Source organism: Mastigoproctus giganteus, chromosome 2, assembly GCF_048544385.1.
Source record: "Mastigoproctus giganteus isolate SK-2022 chromosome 2, ASM4854438v1, whole genome shotgun sequence".
Taxonomy (NCBI): domain Eukaryota; kingdom Metazoa; phylum Arthropoda; class Arachnida; order Uropygi; family Thelyphonidae; genus Mastigoproctus; species Mastigoproctus giganteus.
The window spans coordinates 3,447,487-3,471,403 of record NC_143576.1 but is presented as its reverse complement, the minus strand read 5'-3'; the positions used below and the strand labels follow the sequence as shown (position 1 = coordinate 3,471,403).

The following is a 23,917-nucleotide window of genomic DNA, read 5'->3' as shown; positions in this document are numbered from 1 at the left end:
TATACACTAGCTGATCCGGATGTCTCCTAAAGGGCTACCAATAGGTTTTTTCCGGTGCGCTAACTGGTGGCCGACCTGCAAACACCGTTTTAGAGCTGTATCCTCGAAATGTAAGGAAGATTGGATCTCGCCATGGTGTTCATCACACTGCATGTTGGAAGAGATGGGGAAGGGTTATTTACAATTGAATAAACAAAATTTATTCTCGGAGCCATATGCCGCTGCGAGAACCTTAAAACTACGGATTAGGAGATGACAACTGTTCTGCTTCGGCAATTACAGCATGCAAAATGCCTTCTGGAAACTTTCAGAGTTACCTTTGTATACATTCCACACAATTTTGCTTTGGCCATCGGTGAGTTCGCTGGAGTCTAGATCAGCCGTCTTCCAAACTTTTTTTGGTCTTGCACCGTTATTTTACTTAAAAGGACTAGCACGCACCCTGGAATAAAAAATTAAATTTAATAATTTTTTTTGTTTTTAAATCATTTACATAGAAGGCATTATATCTGAAATCACATTTATAAAATCCCATATAATTTTTAAAGATCACAAATAAAAAAATACAAAACAAAATTAGATTAAAGCTCAAGCACACAATGATATGAAATCATTAATGTAACAAGTGTAGTAAATATAATGTAATACTGTTTGTTTTATTTCTAAATAATTTACATGGTATGCATTATATCTAGAATCACATATATAAAATCACATATAATTTGAAAAGATCACAATCTAATTCGATGCAAAAATACAAAACGAAACAAAATTTAAATTAAAGTACAAAGTGGTATAAATCAAATCAACAGCATTTTTTAGTGGGAACAATGTGCTTGAATATTTTTCATTATTGCTGTGTATCTTGGTTTCTTATTTTGGGAAACAGCTACCCAAAGATCTGGTCCCAAGTTTAGTTTATTTCTAAATGTGATTTTAATAATAGTCATTGCAGAGAAAGTCACCTCACATAGGTACGTTGATCCAAATGGAAGGATTGCTTTACTCGCTCTGCTTACCAAATGACCCCATGGATCATCTTGCACACCGCCTTTGGAGACTACTGGTCTGGATAAGTGCATGAACAAAGTTATTGCTACTTATATGTGAGTGCTTGTATACATCATGGCATTATTGAACTTTAGGACGGGGATCCAAGGGTCCCAAGCTTTTCCTACCCATGACCCCAAAATTATACATGACACTCACATGTGACCCCATATATTTTCTCTTGATTGTGCCATGGGTGCCATGACTTCACAAAACAACATCAAAACCTATCCATTTATCATTATTATTATTAATCCAAAAACATTAAATGTCATTTCATAATAAACATTTTTACAGGGGCCCCAAAAATACTTTTGCCAAGGTCCCACATATGCTCAAGTTAGCCCCTGTGAGCTACTGCAAAAATATCTAGGAAAATTGGGTCGATCGGCTGAGAAATGGCAGTTGAAGCTTAACATTGACAAATGCAAGGTGCTGCATTTTGCGAGCAGTAATTTTTCACTACGCTACACTTAGGGTAGTGGAAAATGAAAAAGACCCTGGGGCAATTGTGCAGTCAGATGTGAAATTCTCTAAGTAGTTTAGACATGCTGAACTGCTCATGGGGTTTGTCAATGATATACAGAAACTTTGCTAGCGGGGATAAGGAGTTGATTATCTCTTTCTGCAAGGCCATGGTTAGGCTCCATCTTGAGTACTGAACTACACACATGAGGGAGGCATAAATTCAATTTGAGGAAGATGGTTGCAGGATAGATGTGAAGTTTGCGTTCAGTCATCGGGTGGTTGATTGTTGGAACAAATTTCCATCTGTTGTTGTGGAAGTGGACAGTTTGAATAAATTCAAGGAAGAATGAGACAAATTCTTGGAGGGGTATGGATGGGTGAAGTGTGTAGTTTTTTTTTTTTTTTTTTGTTTTGGCTGATGCTGTATAAGCTTGCTTTCTTGCATCATTTACCACTGCTATTATTACTACTATTACATTGAACCATAGGAGACTCCACTAATAACATTAGTCCATGAAAAGCTGTGCTCATTAACAACCACTGTCTGTCTTCACCTACTCAACCACCTGTTTATCCATAGTAGTAACCTGCTCTTAATGCCATTTTGCTCCAGTTTGTACAGCAGTATTTTATGTGCAGTGGTATCAAGTCTTCCTGAAATCCATGTATACATATCAAAATTATTTATTTGCATCCAGTTCCTTGGTTACTGCCGCTTAACATATCCATGCTGTAACTGCAGTATAATTGTGTTCCTGTCTAGTTGGCCTTGCATCATTACTTCTTTAACCTTCTGAGAGGATAAAATAATTTAAAACACTGATGGCATTCTTTATTCTTTTTCAGATTACACACACACACACACACACACACACACACACACACACACACACACACACACACACACACACACACACACACACACACACACACACACACACATTTAAAAAAAAAATGGCTGCAGAATACATTTGCATTCAGTAAGAGAATAATTGATTGTTGGACTCTTCCACCTAGTTTGTGGAGGTGGTTAGTTTTAATAAATTTAAAGAAGGTTTGAGAAATTATTTGAAAGAATGGGCAAATGAAGTGGTATTGTTTTTTGTTGGCAACCTGATGAAAGGAAACAAAGCTTCCTTGCACAAGGTTGCCAGTGCTAATATAGAAATAATGAAAGATTTAACACATTTGTGCTTCATGGAAACTTGGATAAGACTGTTTTATTATTTAACTGTCATTGGAGATTCAGTAATTGCAGGAATTGCCTGCAATTGCAATGTAATATCACCTGAGAAACCAGCGAATCTGAAAATGGCTATCATATCCGTGTCTTGTATGTTAAACGAATAACATACAAGACTTGCTTTTGGCAACATTAGTTTTTTTAATAGTAGTGCTTATCTCAAGGCAAGGCAACTTTGACTAATAAGACTACAGCATTTATTTATGTTGAAAAACATTCTGACTCAAAATATAAAAAAAGCATGGCATACTTCATATTGACTAATTACATTAATTTACTGATTTATTTCATAGTCAATATAGTATAGTTTTTTTGTGTTAAAATAATCAAAAAAAATTATGTCCTTATTTTTAAGGTGTACATTAATTATATATAAGGAAATTGAAAAATATTTATTATTTATGTATACATAAAAGTAATTATCTTTAAAGAAAGCATTTACTTGCTGATGACAATTGAGTTATACTCCTCACATATCTAATCTTTTTTTTAGATTGAAAACTGGTTGGTCAGTAAAGACAAATTCAATTAATTCCTTCAATAAACCAGAACAACTTAGTGACATGGAGCAGGAAGCCATTGCAAATGTTATCCGTAGAGCCGAGATGTTAGAACACGTTGAGCAAGAAAGAGTTGGGTAAGCATCGTTAATAATATATAACAAAATATAAATACATTCATGTCCAATGTTTTTTTCACTAATATAATAAATCGTTGATATTCATAAAGGCTTGCATAATATCTCTAATCTGGAACCCTGAATATTACTTTGGGTACTCAAAAGACCTGTATAAATATTACCCCATGAGATATTGATGATGTGCTGCATCAATTACTTAAAAAAGGCTATAGGTGAACTTGCAAAATTTAATTATTTTTAAATCCAGTTCCCTATGTCAGTATATTGGATTTTCCACTAGTCATTTATTAGGAGAGATGGATTCAACCTTCAAGGAAGATTTGCAGAATTTGTAAAGGCTTCTTCAGAAGGCTGTAGTTAGTTCTGTTCTGGCAGAAGGCGTAGGACCATCTTGACAAGAATGGTATCTTGAATAGATTGCAGCGTGAGTTTATTAAGAGGAAGTCATACCTGACCAGTCTGGTAAATTACTCTGATATAGTCATTAAACAGTTGTATGTAGGTAATAGTTTTTGCATTATACTTGTGTATTATGCTTTGCACTTTAATAAAGCTTTTGATATCATCTCTCATGGAAGGCTGCTATGATATGTGTCCATTCCATGGAGATGTGCAAAGATGGGAATCAAAGGGTGGCATAAGTAATTATAGACCTGTTAACTTGACTTCTGTTCCAGGGAATATAATGTAATTGCTAGTTAAAGAAGTATTTCATGACCATATAGACTGGAATGCACTTATACTGCAGCATGGCATGTATTTGTTAAAAGCACTTTTGTGTGACCAGTTTGATTGGATACTATGATGTACTAACAAAGGAACTGGATGTAAAAAATAATGTTGATATCATATATACTTGGAATTTGGAAAAGCATATGATACTGTTGTCCAAAAAAGACTGTTGTACAATCTGGAGCAGTGTGCCATTAAGGGCAGATTACTACTGTGGGTAAAGGGATGGTTAAGTGGGAGAAGAACAGAGTAGTTATCAATGGACACTGTTCTTCATGGACTAATGTTATTAATAGAGCTCCACCAGGGTTCAGTGCTGGGCCCATTGTTGTTTTCTATTTGTTAATGATATTAATGGTTTACAGATGGTGGTTAATGACAGTAACCAAGGTAAGCTACTGCAACAAGATCTATACAAATTAGGCAGATGGCTAAGAAGTGGCAGTTGAAGTTTAACATTGACAAATACAAGGTATTTTAGATCGGTAGCAGTAATCCCAGATGAATGCATCAACTGTGTGGTACTATACTCAGGGTAGTGGAGAATGAAAAAGATCTGTGGGCAATGGATAAAAGGGTGGTTGAGTGGGAGATGACAGAGAATTGTAATTAGTGGACACTGCTTTTCATGGACTAATGTTATTAGTGGAGTCTCCCAGGGTTCTGTGTTGGGCCCATTTTTGTTTTGTATATTTATCATTGATGTTGATGAAGGTATATCAGGCTTAATGTCAGAATTTGCAGACGATACAAAGTTGGTAGGGTTGTTAATGACAATAATGAAAGTATGCTACTGCAACAGGATCTAGAAAAGTTCGCCAGATGTGCTGAGAAGTGGCAAAAGTTTAACATTGACAAATGCAAAGTACTGCATATGGGTAGAAGTAACCCCAGAGAAACTTACCATGTGGTAATTGTGCAGTCAGACATGAAATTTTCTGTGCAGTGCAGACAGGCTGCCAGAGCAGGTCATGGGGTCTTGTCAATGATATACAGGAATTTTGGTTGTAGGAATAAGGAGGTGATTATCCCTTTGTATAAGACAATGGACAGGCCATGCCTTCAGTACTGAGTACAGGTGTGAAGGCCTCATTTTTGGAAGAATGTAGGATTGCTAGAATGAATATAGAGAAGGTCAACAAGATTGGTGATGGGGGAAAAAAGGGATCCTCTTACCAAGAAAGGCTTAAGTGCTGCAAATTGCAGCATCTGGAGACTAGGCACCTGCGAGGTGATCTGATTGAGGTTTATAGGGTCGTGAATGGGTTGAGCAGGTTCTGTGTTGATAGGATTCTTCCTCTTGCTCAGATTGCAAACCTGAGGAGGCATAACTTCTAATTGAGGAAAGATGGTTGTAGAATAGATGTATGGAAATTTTCCTTTAGCCAGCGGGTAGTTGATTGTTGGAACAAACTTCCATCTGTTGTTGTGGAAGTTGATAGCATAAATAAACTCAGGGAAGAACTGGACAAACTTTTAGAGTGAATGGATGTGTGAAATGGGATTTTTTTTTTTTTTTTTTTTTTTTTTTGCTGATGCTGTATAAGCTTGTTCTCTTGCATCATATGCCTCTACTAATACTAATTCAGCAGGCAGATATGAACTTATGTAAGAAGAACAGACAGACTTTCAGGACAGGTCATATGATTTTGTCTGATATACCTGAATTTTGTCAGTAGTATTGCTTACTGAATGAAGGATGAGGCAATGGTTAGGCGACATCTTGAGTACTGCATACAGGTCTAGAACCTTCATTTTAGGATGTCAATCTTTTAGAGCAGGTTTAGAGAAAAGCAATGAGATTAATGAAGGGGAAAAAAATGGATGCTCTTACCAGGAAATGCTTCAGTTCTGCAGCTGTAGTATCTAGAGATTACTCACCTATGAGCAGATCTGATTGAGATTGTTAAGAGTTTAAATGGATTGAGCTCAATGCTGATGGAATCCTTACTCAGCCTTACTACTACACACATTTGCCTTCAGTCAGTGGGTAATTGATTGTTGAAATAAACCTCTCTGGCATTGTTAAAATGGATAGTTTGAATAAATTCAAGGAGGAGCTAGATAAACTATTAGAGGGGATAGACAAGGAGTATTTTATTTATTTTTTTGCTTTTTCTAAGATATTTAAAGAATTTTTTTTTTTTAATCTCTCGAGATGATGAAAAGAGGTGAGCTGCAGCAAATTAAATTTTCTATACCTTTTTTGTACAGAGTATTAGTAGTGGCAAATTATTCAAGAAAGCAAGCTTATGAAGCATGAGTGAAAAAAAAAAAAAAAAAAAAAAAACTATATGCTTCACTCATCCATACCTTCCAAGAATTTGTCTAGTTCTTCCTTGAATTTATTCACATCACCTACTTTCACAACAATGGATGGAAGTTTGTTCCAACAAACTACCACATACTGGCTGAAGGCAAACTTCTGCACATCTGTCCTGCAACCATTCTTCCTGAATTTCAATTTATGCCCCCTCATGTATATAGTCTTAGCAAGAGAAAGAATACCATCAACATTGAGCTTAATAAATCATTCAAAGCCTTAAACACCTGAATCAGATCTCCCTGCAAGTGCATACCTAGTCTCTCCAGATGCTGCAGTTTGTAGAACTGAAGTCTTTCTTGGTAAGACCATCCTTTTGTTCTCCCCACGAATCTGTTTGCTCTTCTCTGCACCCATTCCAGCAGTTTTATATCCTTCCTAGAGTGAGGCCTCCAGACCTGTCACAAGTACTCAAGATTATTTCCAGAATAAATCAATTTATAATAGTTATTTTGCTGCAGCTTACGAGTAATCATTGTCTTAGTTTCTCTGAGACCTGCTCTTCTGACATCATAAAAACCTAGTTCCACTAATTCCACTTTGCTGTATAAACTTTTAACATTGAGCAGGTCTCAGATTAATCCTATTAGCTATGTCTTAGATAGGATTAGCACCCCAGGTGGTTTCTCACGAGCCTAGCATGCTTTTGAAATCAAAACACCTATGATTTAGAATTTTATTTAATTTTTTCATTTTCCAGCATTAATCACTTGCTAATATTAGTATTGGGAAATTATTTGCGAAAGAAACTTATATGGCATCAGCAAAAAAAAAAACTTGCATCACCTGTCCATACCTTATAATTGTGTGTTGACTGAGCAAGATAAGTAATAATTGAAATTTTACTTCCTTAGTCCATATAAAGCCTTAAATGCTTCAACAGGTTTTCTTATGCATAGTTGCCAGACACTAAAATTTACAGAATGTATTCTTTCTTGGTTGTTGTTTTTTGGAGCATTAGCAACTAAGGCCATATTGCTCCGGGGATATGCGGTGGTCATTCCCTGATCTTTCCGCATCCTCCGTATTTGGTGGTCAAGGGTGCGAACCCCAGTCTAATCAAGAAGCGTGTGCTACACATTGCTGCCCTGCCCACCTGGCTATGGAGGCGCCACCTCTTTCTTGGTAAAAGTAACCTTATCCCACGACTAATCTTGTTCATTCTTCTCTGCACCCATTTCCAGCAGGTCCATATCCTTCCTAAAATGAAGCTTCGAGGCCAGTATGCAATACTTAAGATGTAGTCTAACCATTGCCTTATATAGTAGAATAATTACCTCCTTATCCTTGCCAGCCAAATTTTTCTATATCATTGACAGAATCCCAAGAACTGTCCTAGCAGTTTGTCTACACTACATGGAGAACTTGTCTCACTGTACAACTCTCAGATTTTTTTCATTCTGCATTACTTGGAGTGTGGTACCACACATTTGGTATGTTATTCTGGGATCACTGCTACCCATATGCAGTACTTTACATTTGTCATTGTTAAATCAGTTGCTGCTTCTCAGCCTATCTGCATAATTTTTATAGATGTTGCATTAGCATATCCTGATTGTTACTGTCATTAACCATCCTGCCAACCATCATATCATCTGCAAATTTAGACGTTAAGCCTGATGTGCCCTCATCAATATCATTAATAATATCACTACTCTTTTTTGGACATGTTAGTCCAAGAAGAGCAGTTCCCATTGATAATCACTTCTTCCATTCAATCATCCCTTTATCCCTAGAAGTAATTTTTTCCTAATGCCGTGCTGTTCTAATTTGTACTGCAGCCTTTTTTTAAATAGTATTAGAAGCTTTTCTGAAGTCTAAGTAAGTGATGTTAAAAATTTTTGCATCCATTTGCTTTTGTTGCTGCATCATAGTATCCCATTAGACTGGTCAGACAAGGTCGTCACTTGACGAATCTATGCTGCATTTTCCATATAACCACATTCTTCTGCAGATGGTCCTGCATTATTTCTTTATCCAGTGACTCTATTATTTTCCCTGAAACAGAAGCAAAACTTACAGGCCTATAATTATCACTTCACCCTTTTTGAATTGAGGACACTTTTCAACATCTCCAATTCACAACCAACCCTGAATTCAAGGATGCTCTCATAATTATAGCTTTGGGTTTGCTTACCTCTTTTGTTGTTTCTCTTAATATTATTAGATTGATCCTGTCAATGATATACAGGAATTTTGTTAGCAGGGAAAAGGAGGTGATTGTCCCTCTGTATAAGGCAATGGTCAGGCCATGCCTTGAGTACTGCATGCAGGTCTGGAGGCCTCATTTTAGGAAGGATGTAGATTTGCTTGAGCGTGTACAGAGAAGGGTAACAAGATTGGTGAGGGGAATGAAGGGATCCTCTTACCAGGAGAGGCTTAAGTTCTGCAAATTGCAGCAGCTGGAGACTATAAGCTTGAGGTGTATAAGACCTTGAATGGGTTGAGCACGCTGAATTCTGATGGGATTCTTACACTTGTTCAGATTACGAACCTAAGGGGGCATAAATTGAAATTGAGGAAGGACAGATGTAAAATTGATGTGCAGAAATTTACCTTTAGCCAGCGGGTAGTTAATTGCTGGAACAAACTTCCATCTGTCATTGTGGAAGTTGATAGGTTAAATAAATTTAAGGAAGAACTGGACAAATATTTAGAGGGGATTGTTTTGTAATTATCTATCCGCTGGCTAAAGGCAAATTTGCTGTTGCTTCATAAGCTCATATGCTTGCTTTCTTGCATCGCATTCTACTACTACTACTACCACCCCATTTGGCTTTTTTACTTCTAGATTCAACAATTTCGTTTTCACTTTCCTCCTTAGTTATCACAAAATGATTTAGTCCTCTCTTTGAATTTGATAGATTTCTGGCTTCCACATTCTTAAAAAATTTCATCACATGTGAATGTACATGCAAAATATCTGTTCAGTTTTTCAACAACCTGATCAAATGTGATTCATCCCTTTCTTTCTAGTGTTAATGTAGATAAAGAAGTCTTAGCTTGCCTGACCCCTCCCCACCTTTCATGACGATTTCAGACTAGTTTTTTCTTACTGGAGGTCTGTATCCCCTGATAATTTATATGCATGTCATCTGTTTTTCATTCTGCCACTCATCTCAATTTTCCAGATATCCATTTAGGTAGAACTGTCTCTTAGTTAGTGTAAAACTCTTATTAGCTTCTGCAATTACTTCCCCGAATGCTTTTCATTTAAAATTTGCTGTTGGTAACATAATCATGTTTCTGGGGATCCTATTGAATAGAATTTAAATACTGTCTAACAACATTGGAATCACCTTACAAAAGCAAAATCCCTCTCCTTCACCTCTGACAGTAGTTATATCTTGAAGTAGATTTCACATGAATACAATGAAATCACTGTTACTTAGTGGTTCTTTTATATGGAGATTCCTAATGCAGTTTTGTTATTGCTGATAATCTTAATCTGATTATCAGGAGACAAATTTCTTTCATTACCTGTCTGACCAATCCACACGTTCCATTGAATATCTGGAAAGTTTTTGATTCAGTACCACATAAGTTGCTTTGCCTCAAATTAAAGAACACAGGTCTGTTAAGTAATGCCTTATCACTTATGTCTAACTTTCTTGAAAACAGGAAAAGCAGAGTTAATTTTGAAGGAAGATACTCCTCCACTTTCCATATACAAAGGGGAGTCCCTCAGGGTTCTCCTCTGGAGGCCACTACTCTTTGCTGTATATATTAATGACATACAGGATTGTATGCAACATGTTGACATCAAAGTGCTCTCCTATGCAGACGACTTGAAAATATACAAAACCATCAAAACAACTCAAGACTGTGAATCACTGGAAATTGGACTAGACACCATCACCCGATGGATCACAAACAATGGTCTAACACTAAACTTAAACAAATGCTGCACCTTGTTTATTTATTTATCCCTATAAAGCTAATAATCATGAGCTATCGAGAATACATGAGGTCTCAGATTTGGGAGTATGGTTTTCTGAGAAGGGAAACTTCAACACACATGTAAATAAAACTACAGCTAAGGCCTCCAAATCCCTTGGACTGGTTAAAAGAATCTGCTTTGATTTCACTAATGTACAGCTCATAAAAACAGCTTGCATAATGATCATCAACCCAATTCTAGAATATGCCTCTCAAATCTGGAATCCTCACACCAAAATTCTTATAAAACAACTGGAACGTATTCAGAAATCCATAGTCAGATTCCTGGTGTACAAATCTAGGTTGGAATTGAACACAAAATCCTACAATGAATGGTGCATTCACTTTGGGATTGTACTACTCTACCAAAGGAGAGCTGCGGCAGACTGCAAATTCCTAATGCATCTAGTGGCTGGCAAGCTCGATGCCCCCGAGCTGCTCTACCTCATCAACTTCAGCTGTCCTCCAAGAGTCTTGAGAAGACAAAATATGCTGGCACAAGAGCCATTCAGAACTGATCAACTCAGATTCCACTACTTCAACAGAACTGTAAAACTGCTGAACGACTCCAACATTGATATACTATATGAAAACATTAATATCAAAAAAGAACTACAAAGGTTTTTCAATCAAACTAATAGAGAATAAAAATAAATGATTAATTTAATAATAACAACAATAATAATACTATAAAGAAAAAAAGAAAAGGAAAAAAGTAAAAAAAAAAATCCTTTTTTTTTTTTTTTTTTTTTGTTTACTTTTTCTTCAAGGAACTAAGTTAAGTAATAACAATTGTATAAAAAAAAAAAAAAAAAAATTTTGGTATAACAATTAAGATTAATAACATAAAGCAATTAATTCAACTAATTAATGTGAACAATCAAGAAAAGAAAACAACATAATGCTTAGAAATACTAATTTCTCTGTTACCACAGCTTTGCTAAAATGCAAATGGTCTGTAACGCATGATATGCATTGTATATGTTGTAAATTGACTTTGTATATTTGAAATTGTATATTAATACCTGACATTGTGTATAGATTGTAAATAGAAGGATTCTATATTTCTACGGTCAAATTCCTCCTCTGTAAGGCTTCGGCTGTTTTGGAGTAATAATAAAAAAAAAAAAAAAAAAAAAAAGTTAAAATCCTCCATTAATAAGATATTCTCTGATATGCTAGCCCACTTTATTCATATGTTATATTCTTTACAGTCCATATTTGATGACTTATTCCTATAACATACTCCTACCTGTCACTTTTGTTTTCCTAGTGCTTATGTCACACAAAACTGTTTCAGCATTGAACTTTCCACCCACATAGACTGGCTGTGCTGCATTAAATCAGTGTGCTTTTTTAACCAACAGTGCAATAACCCCCCCCCCCCTTTCCTGTCTCTTCTTTCTTTACACATCATACTTATCATATTCAAATTTTTCATCCCTTATATCTGAGTGGCACCATGTCTCTAGTATCCTTACAACATCCGTGTTTGATGACTTAACTGGTACTTGAAATTCAATTTTGTTTACTATGCTAATATTATTGTACATGTAAGCATACATGCTTCTGTTTTTGCTCTAACACAGTCCATGTATTTTGAATTCCCAGCATTCCTTATAATTCCCAACACCTTGCTTTCCAGGCTGTTGCATGTCTTAGTAGAAGCAGTGCAAGAATCATTTCAGCTCTGTCTGAGGCCACTGTTAACCCGTTAGTCTTTGTATCCCCAAACCTACCGGTTTTCCCACCCACCTAACACTGCCTTGTATCCCTTCTATTTAAGTACATCCCATCCCTGTAAAAACACTCTCCTGTTAACATTTCCAATTCTTAATATCATTAATACCAACTTGTACAACAATAGCTTTTGTGCCTATAAAGATGACAGCTGCGCTATAACATTCTGAACTTTTTCCCCTGGTAGACATACCCTGGTCCTCTTCTATGCAGGGTCGAGCCCAAAATTTGTGAGGCCCTGTTCAAAAATTACTTGCAGGTCTCTGGGGTCCTGTGCAAAACTTATATGAGGTGTTTTTGTAATAGTGATTTTTTTAAATTTTTTAAAATTTTACAGTAACTAAAAAATAATTAAATTTAAAAATAATTAATTTAATTTATAAGCTATTAAGGTGAAAATAAAATATTTTCATATTATATAAATTATTAAGTCTGTTTATGTTGTTATTAAAGATATTTATATCATGTAAATTATTTGCATAAATTTTTTTGTCTTTATAAATATTAATTTCTTGAAAATTATCAGTGTACCTACAGTAGCATAAGAACAGTTGATTGTGGTAAGGAATAAAAACAAATTTAAAATATTACACATTTTAGTATTTATAATAATACTTTAGTAAATGATATGATACAACAATAATGACTTATTGTTCTTTATAACGATTTTAATATTTTACAAAACACAGGGCTGCTTGCCCCTATGCGAAATCAAATATGCCACCCCACAATATTTGGATTAAAAAATAAAATAAGGGGTAAATAATTATTATTAATTTATTAAAAAAGAAAAGAATTACAACATATCTCATATGTAATATAATGAAACAAGAAACAAAAATAATAAACTTATTCTGAAATTCTGGAAATAAACTATAAATTCTAAATCACAGTAAAAGAGTGCACTTTTTTCCCAAGGAAAAAATAAATTAAAATGGGAAAAAATTTCCCATTTTTATTTCTTCATCATATTTTAACCATACGGATTAGGAGATAAGTTTTGTGATATTTATAAGCAATGCTAAAAAATTGAAATCATATAGGGAATCAAAGCTATAAGTATATGCTAACAAATAAGTTTCACATTGTCATATTTTTCATTATAAAAATTACTTACCCCGAGAAAAAAATTGAAATATGTGGTATAAACAAACTATTTTGTAACTGTGAAATATAAATAAGAAACACAGTTCCAGATAATCAGAAATTAACATAAGTCTGCAATTTCATATACTGTATTTATTTCAAATGAATTATTTGCTGTGTTCAATACTGGTAAATGTTAACCAATCAGATTACCAGCGCAACCTCTGGGTATGTGGGACAGGCAGTTGGATAAGTTTTATCAATATCACTAAGTTGCAGAATGGTAATCCCATTGACTCATGCTTGGCAGCAGAGCAGGACTAATTGCCTCAATTTCCTGAAGGCCAGAGGTGCGAACAATGCGTTTCCAGTTAAGTCTCGTAATCCATTCTTTATATGGAAATTTTCTTCGTTGTACAGAAACTATTTTAAATGTTCGATATCAAACGAAATATACACATTGAGAATGAAATATATGCTCAGCGTAATTTTCAAGTCAACTTGTGCAAGTGCTCTTGAAGTGACGATAATGTGTGGAATTAGACATTTAGATGGTGGTAGGCTCATTGATAGAAATGCGGAAAGGACACAGATGATGTTATTATTAAAACCATTTGTGCGCGGGGCCCTGCATGACAGAACCAGTCAAACATGCTTGTGGCTGACGCTGCTTCTATGTATCCTTTCTACAAAATATTCTTCCCATTTCCTTGACAGTAGAGCCACCAAGAGCTATTTCATGTGGGACGAGCACTTGGAGGGTTTCATTGTGTTATCCTCCTGCCATGGAGGATTTCATTGTGTTATGTGATATACGAGTGTAGTCTCCAGTATTTGAGCTTTGATGGGTATTTCTTTTCAGTTTATTTGAAGACATCAACCCTGTTCCTGAAGCACTCATAAAATCCATCAGAACAACATTTAACTGGATCTTAATCTCCTTACACCCTCCACAATGAAAGCACAGAAAGACCTCCCCTTTGGCTGTGTCATGTTCTACTACAGATAACTCTCAAAAACGTGACAAGAAGCATACTGTATGTATCCACATCTGCTACTGTAAATCTATTAGTTTGTGTATCTTCCTTCAAGGCTAGCAGTTTTCTGATCCACCTAATGCTACCTCAGTATCATCAGCAAATATTCTTGCACCTCTTCTATTTAAGTGTATCCCATCCCAGTAAAAACAGTCTCTCCTGTTAACAAGCATAGACCATGCTGGAAAAAAAATTCTAGCCCCTTTAAGCCTTGCACAGCCATTCCATAGCCGTACTGGTTGACAAAGCTCTTATGCTCTCTCTCTCTCATGTTGTGTCTGGGCAGAATTGCTGACACTTTCAGTTGCAATCCTAACTTGTGACTTTTTCTCAACATTACTCATTACTTATTAATTCAGTCCTCAGATCTCCTACTCTTAATAATATCATTATTGAACTTTCTAAATTTGTAGCTAATTTGTAAATATGCAAATAAGTTAATCTACATGATTTGCACCTTTGTTTGAACCATTTATTTACTAGATGTTTGAATTTTTATGATGCAATCCCAAATTATGTTTATTCTTTGTTGTACCATGGAATTACATATAGCAAATGATTATGTATTAATCTTGATTAATACATAATCATTTAATCTTGATTAATCTTGATTAATACATAATCCAGAATGTATGGCATTCATTTAATTTTAAATGTTTTTTATTTATATTTCAGTCTAATAAATACATCTTAAACCAATTCAGTGAAGTTTTCCTTTGTTAAAATACAGTTAAATACATTTTATTATTTACATTATAAATAAAATTCATTTATAAATTTAGTTAAATAATTTCTCTTGCATGTTTTTTAACATATTTTCAGGAGACTTGTTGAAAAATTGGAAAATATGAAGAAAAATGCTATGGGTAATGGAACTTCACAGTGTATTTTATGTGCTGATGAATTTGGTTTGTTAGGTGCTTCACCTTTACTGTGTAATGATTGCAAAAAGGTATATATTTATTTTGTAATATTTAGTAAGGTATAATTATATTAAAATGCAATCCAGTATACCCCTATTAATTTCAGGTTTTCCATTTGCAAATTTATTTATTAAATATTTATTTTATAAATAATTTTTTATACCAAATTAAATTAATAAAAAAATTAATATTATTTATAAATGCACAGTTTTCTCATTTAATTCATGGAATGGACCTACCTTAATTTTAATTCTTTGTTGAGGTCTGCCAGTGCCCTCTTCTTTTCAAAATAATTGCCTTCCAATAATTGCCTTCCAATTATACAATTATGCCATTAGTTACAATTTCTGAAGCTATTGTAACTGAAGTTTCAGCACCAGCTTCTTTTACGGAAACCATAAATGTGCTAAATGTAAATATGCTTGAAGGATGTGCTAACACTCTACCTTTTTATTCTGTGGCAAGTGACGCTTCAAACTACAGTCATACCAACCTGTTCACAATCACATTAAGGTATTGGACACCAAAACATGGTGTAAAAAACATGGTCCTAGATTTTTATGATGATCCAGATGAAACATCAGCTGGGATATCTCAACAAATTCAAAAAAGACTGCTGGAAAATTCATTGAGCATTGAAAATATTTTTTTCAGTTTTTAAATTCTGTAAAGTATTTTACAGAATTTATAAACATTTAAAAAAATATACGACTAGAAGTATTTGGGGAAATAATCATAAAAACTATTAGGCTTTTTATACCAAATAAGAAATACCATTCCAGGTTTAGACCTAAATGGATGTCAGATGAACTGATGAGGCTTGTGGCAGAGAAGAAAAATGCATGAGATGCATATAAATTATCAGGTAATACACAAGCCTGTAGTCCATATAAGCTTGTCTGCAGTCAAGTCACAAAGGTAGTAAGGCAGATTATGAAAAGTCTCTGGCAAAGATGTTTACTTATGTAATCACCAGAAGGAAGGAGATAAATCATTTGGGCCCACTTGATATTGATGGTTTAGCTGTTGATGATCCTGCTCAGGTTTCTGAAAACTGAATAGGCATTTTACATCATCATTCATGCATGAGAAGTTCTTTAGGGAGGGGAATTCCAGAAGTTCATCAAAATCTAACAGGGAGCTAAATGATTTTGTGAAAACTCAGAGGTAAGTGGCAGAGAAATTGTTGACATTTAACATAAAAAAGGCTCTTGGGGTGCATGGAATCTATCCAGTTACATTAAGGGAGGAAGCAAAGGGGTAAGAGCAATCCCTTGTGCATAATTCATGAGAGCATCTTCAGTCTACAGGAGAAGTCCCTGTGGACTGAAGATGTAGAGATGTATCCCCAATTCACAAAGGAGCTCATGAGTAATTACAGACCTGTCAGCTTAACTTCTCTTCTAGGAAAAATAATGGTTAAAGAAGTAATTCAAGGTTATCTAGACAGGAATGCACTTATACTGCAGTCTTCAGCTTTGATTTATTAAATGGGTTATCTTGTCTGACCAATGTGATTGGATATTATGATGCAGTAACAAAGGAATGGGATGCAAAAATTAATTTTGGTATCATAATTTCAAGAAAGTTTTAATACTGTTACACATAAAAGGACTGCTGTCCTAATTGGTGCAGTGTAGCGTTAAGGTCAAATTACTGCTCTGGACAAAGGGATGGTTGAGTGGGAGAAGACAAAGAGTGGTTATCAATTGGCACTGCTCTTTGTGGACTAATCCTATTAGTGGACTCTGCCCAAGGTTCAGTGCTGGTTTCATTGTTGTTTTCTGTATTTATTAATGATATTGAATGAAGGGATATCAGGCTTAATGTCTAAGTTTGCAGATGATGCAAAGGTTGTACTGGCTGACTAAAGCCAATTGTAATATCCCTATCACACAAGTTATAATTTGTGTGAAAAGGCTCTAATTCATTCTCAATTAGAGCCTCTGACTGCTCAGGAAGTTCAGTTCGATGAGAAAACAGAGTAGGATGAATCAACTTACTCTAGACACAAGTAAGTTTAATGTAATAACTTCAGACATAAAGTCTAATGTCTTCAGAAAGTTTAATGTAATAACTTCAGGCATAAATTATACAACACCCCATATGGGCAATTTTCTCCTCAGTAACACATATATGTATTAGTAAATACCTCCTTGAGTAAGGTTAAGCATCCTAATATCTATAATTAACATAAGAATTATTCACAATAATCAAAATCTTAATTCCACACATCGAAAAATGAAATTCCTATATTTCCAATCTCAGGATACAGTTCTTACAATCTAAATTGATGTTCATCGTTACCAGAGTTCAAACAAATCATCCTCAAAATTTAACTACAATAAAACATAATGAGTACACAGGAACACTGATTGCCATCTAGGAAGTTCCTTTAAATGATAAATTCTGCTCCTCTAGACATATTTTTGGGAAGAAACTTTATTTGGAAAATGGCTACTTACGGTTTCCGTCAGGTCGGGCCAGCTTATTTAACAAACGAGATTGCTTCCATTTGGATTTCCTGGGACCTTTTCGGCTTTCTCCACTTGTCTCCAGACCCTCCAGTTTGACTCAGATGAAGTCAGGCTTCTAATTCCTCATAATTTTTTGGATACCTTTGGACTGTAAATTTTTGACCCCACTTCCCAAAATATCGATTCTACCTTCCTCCCACTCCACGCCACGCCACTAAACCCATAACAAACCTCTGCACGTACAACTCTATACACAACTCCTTCTCTACGTACCGCACAACACCTCTACACAAAGAAAAAGACCTCTTAATTCCGCGCCCTTCTCCTTATATATCTATATGCTTTTCTTCCCCCTTTACGTTAATCCCCTATTTTCCTTTGTCTCCCTTTTAGGGCTTTGGGGTCTATTTGGTTTAATTCGTGGAATTTCTCAACTTTATCACTTCCGTTGAATCTGATTCCCCGTTAATACTTCCTTCATACCATTAGTAAACAAAAGCTTACAGTTGACAGGGTGGTTAATGACAGTAATCAGGGCAAGCTGCTGCAAAAAGGTGTAAAAAAATTAGGCAGATGATCTGAGAAATAGTAATTTAATGTTGAAAAATAAATGCAAGGTCCTGCATTTGTGAAGCAGTAATCCCAGATTAATGTACCAACTGGCTGGTACATTAATCTGCTTCATTTTCCACCCAGTTTAGTGTAAAAATGAAGGACCTCTGGGGGGGGGGTAATTGTGCAGTCAGATATGAAGTTCTCTGAGCAGTGCAGACAGGTGCTAGGACAGCTCATGGGGGGGTTGTGTATGATATATAGGAACTTTGCTAGTAGGGATAAGGTGTCATTATTGTATTGTATAAGCCAATGGTTAGGCCACATCTTGAGTACAGCATACAGTTCCAGAGACCTCATTTTAGGAAGGATGTAGATCTGCTGGTACAGGTGCATGAATGGGCAGTGAGATTTGTGAAGGGAACAAAAGTCTTACCAAGTCAGGCTTCAGTTCTAAAAATTGCACCATTTGGAGACTAAGTAATATCCCTATCACACAAAGTGATAGGGATATTACTTAGTCATTTGATTTGACCTGCAAAGTGATTTGATTTGACGTGTTTAAGGATTTGAATAGATTGGCCAAGCTCACTGCTGATTAGTATTAGCATTTAGCATTAGTAGAGGCATTCGATGCAAGAAAGCAAGCTTATGCAGCATCAGCCAAAAAAAAAAAAAAAACCCTTCCACTTCACCCCTCTGTTCGTTTGAAATACCTGTCCAGCTGAGCCTTAAACTTATTTAGGCTATCAACTTCCACGACAAGGGATGGAAGTCTATTCCAGCAACCAACCACCCGCTGGCTAAAGGCAAATTTCCTCACGTCTATCCTACATCTGTCTTTCCTCAATTTGAATTTATGCCCTCTCGGGTGATTATTCTGAGCAAGAGGAAGAATCCCATCAGCATTGAGCATGCTCAAACCATTCAAGGCTTTATACACCTCTATCAGATCACCTCGCCGGTGCCTAGTCTCCAGACACTGTAATTTGCAAAACTTAAGCCTTTCTTCGTAAGAGCACCCCTTTGTTCCATTCACTAATCTTGTTGCCCTTCTCTGTACTCGTTCCAGCATCTCTACATTCTTCTTGAAATGAGGCCCCCAGACCTGTATACAGTACTCTAGGTGCGGTCTGACCATTGCCTTATACAAGGGAATAATCACTCCTTATCCCTGCTAGAAAAATTCCTGTATATCATCGACAATACACCATGAGCTGCTCTTGCAGCCCGTCTGCACTGGTCAGAAAACTTCATATCTCCTTGCACAACCACCCCCAGGTCCCTTTCATTCTCTACCACTGTCAGTATAGTACCACAGAGTTGATACGTTGCTCTGGGGTTGCTGTTTCTCATATGTAGTACTTTACATTTGTCAATGATAAACTTCATTTGTCACCTCTCAGCCCATCTGCTCAACCTTTCCAGATCCTGTTGCAGTAGCATAGTGTCAGTAGTGTCCTTGACAACCCTGCCAACTTTCATATCGTCTGCAAACTTGGACATTAAGCTTGATATACCATCATCAATATCATTTATAAATACAGAAAACAATAATGGACCCAATAATGAACCCTGAGGGACTCCACTAATAACATTAATCCATGATGAGCAGTGTCCATTGATTACTGATAGCAGTCTTCTTCTTGCTTAGGTTATATCCGAGTGAACATAAGTTCAAATTGGGGAAGGATGGTTGCAGGATAGATGTGCAGAGGTATGCCTTCAGCCAGTGGGTGGTTGATTGTTGGAATAAGCTTCCATCTGGTGTTGTGGATGTGGGCAGTTTGAAAAAATTCATTGAAGAACTAGACAAATTATTGAAGGGGATAGACTGATGTGGGAGTTTTTTTTTTTGGCCAATGCATTATAAGCTTGCTTTCTTGCACCGTTGCCACTACTACTACTTATAATAATAATGTAATTTTCAAGATAAATCAATTTTATTATTGTAGTTTAATTGTGTGACTGATTAATTTCATTCTTGAAACATCATAGTTTTTGTGGCCACACTGGAATAAATTATGCACTTTGGATGTATTGTTACTTTATTTATTAAGTTGCATATTTCATACTGGTTTTGTTTTGTACAATGGTATAATTTGTTTTTCAGTCTGCTTTTAGTCTGTTTTGTTGTCCTATATTGCATTGTTTCTTTAAGAATACATTTCTTCCCATTATTTTAGGCAGTATGTACAAAATGTGGAGTAGACACTTTCAGTGGTCATAAGGAACCACTTTGGCTCTGTAAAATATGTGCAGAAACAAGAGAGGTATGTTACAAAAGTTTGCTAAAATTTGATATTTTAGTTTCAATTATTAAGAATTAAATCATTTTAGGTAATATGAGGAAAATCATAAGGTGTAATAAGTATTTCAGAGACTGCTGGGAATCATTAGGGTACAAGTAAACACATGGGTTGTGTTAGGGTGGCTAAGAGGAAGAGCAGGTGCATGTATACTTGTGTTTACACCAATGCTAGGAGTCTAGTAAATAAATTTGATGAATTTGAGGTATTGCTCAAAACATCAAAGGCAGATATTGTTGGGATTTCAGAGACGTGGTGTCACACAGATATAAGGAATGCAGAACTGGAATTTGGGGAGTACAATGTCTACAGAAAGGATAGACAGGATAGGAAGGGAGGAGGGGTTATGCTATTAGTTAAGAAACACATAAAATCCAAGGAAGTGAAGCCAGTCGACATCGCTGGACAGTGCAGTGTCGAGTCAGTGTGGTGTGACATAAGCATTGGGAGATCAAAATTGAGAGTAGGATTGTGCTATAGGCCTAATGACTCTGATGAGTATAATAAGAAACTGTACAGAGAAATAGAGTGGGCCAGTAAATCAGAGAGTCTTATTATGTGAGATTTTAATTTCCCAGATATTGACTGGAATTTGGGGGCTGGTCACTCACACACTAGCAAGGCTTTTGTGAATTTATTGGATGATTGTTTTCAACATCAGCATGATCGGGAGGCAACTAGAGGGAGTAACACCCTTGATTTGATTATTAGTAGTGATTCTTCATGCATTAAGAATCTGCAGATAAATGAACCACTAGGTGGCAGTGATCACAGTGTTCTGAAGTGGGATTTACTCAAAGAGGTAACTACCATTAGGGGTAAAGGGAAGGGGTGTTGCTTTCGTAAAGGCGACTACGGTGGATTGAGACAGTATTTAAATTCTATACAGTGGGATCAACTGATGATGTTACCAACAGCAAATTCAAAATGGGAAGCATTCAAAGAACTTATCTTGCAAGCTACTAGGCTTTACATACCAACTAAGAAATATTGTTCAAGGTTTAGGCCTAAGTGGATGTTAGGCCTAAACTAATGAGGCATATGGCAGAGAAGAAAAATGCATGGGATACATACAAATTAACACGTGACACAGAAGCCTATGATAGATACAAGTTGATCTGTAACCAAGTTACAAAGGAGGTTAGGCAGGCGAAGGCAGATTATGAGAAATCCTTGGCAAAGGATGCAAAGAAAAACAGCAAAGTGTTCTTTACTTATGTAAACTCTAGAAGGAAGGGGATGAATCAGATTGGTCCACTTGATATCGATGGGTCAACTGTTGATGATCCTGCTCAGGTAGCTAACAAACTAAATGAATATTTTGCATCGACATTCACACATGAGGAGTTATTCAGCGAGGGGAATGACAGAGGTGTATTCAACTCTGGCAGTAAGCTAGAGAATCTTGTAATAACTGAGAGTAAAATGGAGGAGAAATTGTTGAAGATAAACACAAGAAAGGCACCTGGGGGTGGATGGAATCTATCCAGTTATATTAAAGGAGGCAGCAATGGAAGTAAGCAAACCCTTAGCCATAATTATGAGAGCTTCCTTGGACTCAGGGGAGGTACCCATGGACTGGAGATGTGCAAATGTGACCCCAATTCACAAAGGAGGATCAAAGGCTGACACAAGTAATTATAGACCTGTGAGTTTAACTTCTGTTCCCGGAAAATTAATGGTGGCACTGGTTAATGAAGCACTGCAGGATCATCTAGACAAGACTTCAGTTATATCTCAGACACAGCATGGTTTTGTTAAGGGGAAGTCTTGCCTGACCAATTTGATTGGATACTATGATGCAGTCACAAAAGAACTGGATGCAGGGAATAACTTTGATATCATATACTTGGATCTTAGAAAGGCTTTTGATACTGTTGCACATGGAAGACTGCTGCACAAATTGGAGCAGTATGGCATTGGAGGCAAATTGCTGCTATGGATAAAGGGGTGGTTGAGGGGGAGAAGACAGAGAGTGGTAATCAATGGACACTGTTCATCGTGGACTAATGTTATTAGTGGAGTCCCTCAGGGTTCAGTATTGGGTCCTTTATTGTTTTCTGTATTTATAAATGATATTGATGATGGTATATCAAGCTTAATGTCCAAGTTTGCAGATGATACGAAGGTTGGCAGGGTTGTCAAGGACACTACTGACACTATGCTGCTGCAACAGGATCTGGAAAGGTTGAGCAGATGGGCTGAGAGGTGGCAAATGAAGTTTAACATTGACAAATGTAAAGTACTACATATGGGAAACAGCAAACCCAGAGCAATGTATCAACTCTGTGGTACTACACTGACAGTGGTAGGGAATGAAAGGGACCTGGGGGTGTTGTGCAGGCAGATATGAAGTTCTCTGAGCAGTGCAGACGGGCTGGAAGAGTAGCTCATGGTGTATTGTCAATGATATATAGGAATTTTTCTAGCAGGGATAAGGAGGTGATTATTTCCTTGTATAAGGCAATGGTCAGGCCACACCTAGAGTACTGTATACAGGCCTGGAGACCTCATTTCAAGAAGGATGTAGAGCTGCTGGAATGAGTACAGAGAAAGGCAACAAGATTAGTGAATGGAACAAAGGGGTGCTCTTACGAAGAAAGGCTTAAGTTTTGCGAATTACAGTGTCTGGAGACTAGGCAGCAGCAAGGTGATCTGATAGAGGTGTACAAAGCCTTGAATGGTTTGAGCATGCTCAATGCTGATGGGATTCTTCCTCTTGCTCAGAATAATCACCTGAGAGGGCATAAATTCAAATTGAGGAAAGACAGATGTAGGATAGATGTGCGGAAATTTGCCTTTAGCCAGCGGGTGGTTGGTGGGTGGAACAGACTTCCATCCCTTGTCGTGGAAGTTGATAGCCTAAATAAGTTTAAGGCTCGGCTGGACAGGTATTTCGAACGAACAGAGGGGTGAAGTGGAAGTGGTTATTTTTTATTTATTTATTTGACTTTAATTTTTTTGGCTGATGCTGCATAAGCTTGCTTTCTTGCATCAAATGCCTCTACTAATGCTAAAGTACAAAAACAGCTTTCTTGAGGAAGAATAGGTGGCACTTACTAATAAGTAATACACTTCTCCTATTAGTGAAGTGTTACTTCTTTAGAAGTGCAACATGTGATAGGACTCCCCCCACTGTTTTTTTCTCCTATCCTATTAAAGGTAGTTGTAAGTCCTGTTATAGCTAAAATGTGAATTTTAAAGAAAAGTAGAAATGGCCTGGAAAGTTATGATGGGAATCAATTTGGTTATGCTTATATGAATATAAAAGTTTTTCTCATATCTCTTGCAAAAAAAAAAAAAAAAACCCTTAATACTGTATTAAGTAAATGGGTAAAAATGTTTTACCAAAGTTTAATTTTTTTGACACTTAACAAAATTAATTCAAGTTTTAACAG

At 36.2% G+C, this 23,917-nt stretch overlaps 1 protein-coding gene across 1 annotated transcript in view; it reads left to right on the top strand.

The window, feature by feature from the left end:
• The first annotated feature begins 3,257 nt into the window (after window positions 1-3,257).
• Window positions 3,258-23,917, top strand: part of LOC150089119 (rabphilin-3A-like) — a 251,552-nt gene continuing 230,892 nt past the window's right edge. Inside the window, exons 1-3 of the mRNA XM_090388013.1 lie at window positions 3,258-3,398; window positions 15,081-15,210; window positions 20,397-20,483. Coding sequence (XP_090244139.1) covers window positions 3,325-3,398; window positions 15,081-15,210; window positions 20,397-20,483 — 291 coding nt within the window. The 5' untranslated portion in view covers window positions 3,258-3,324. The remainder of the gene's footprint in view (window positions 3,399-15,080; window positions 15,211-20,396; window positions 20,484-23,917) is intronic.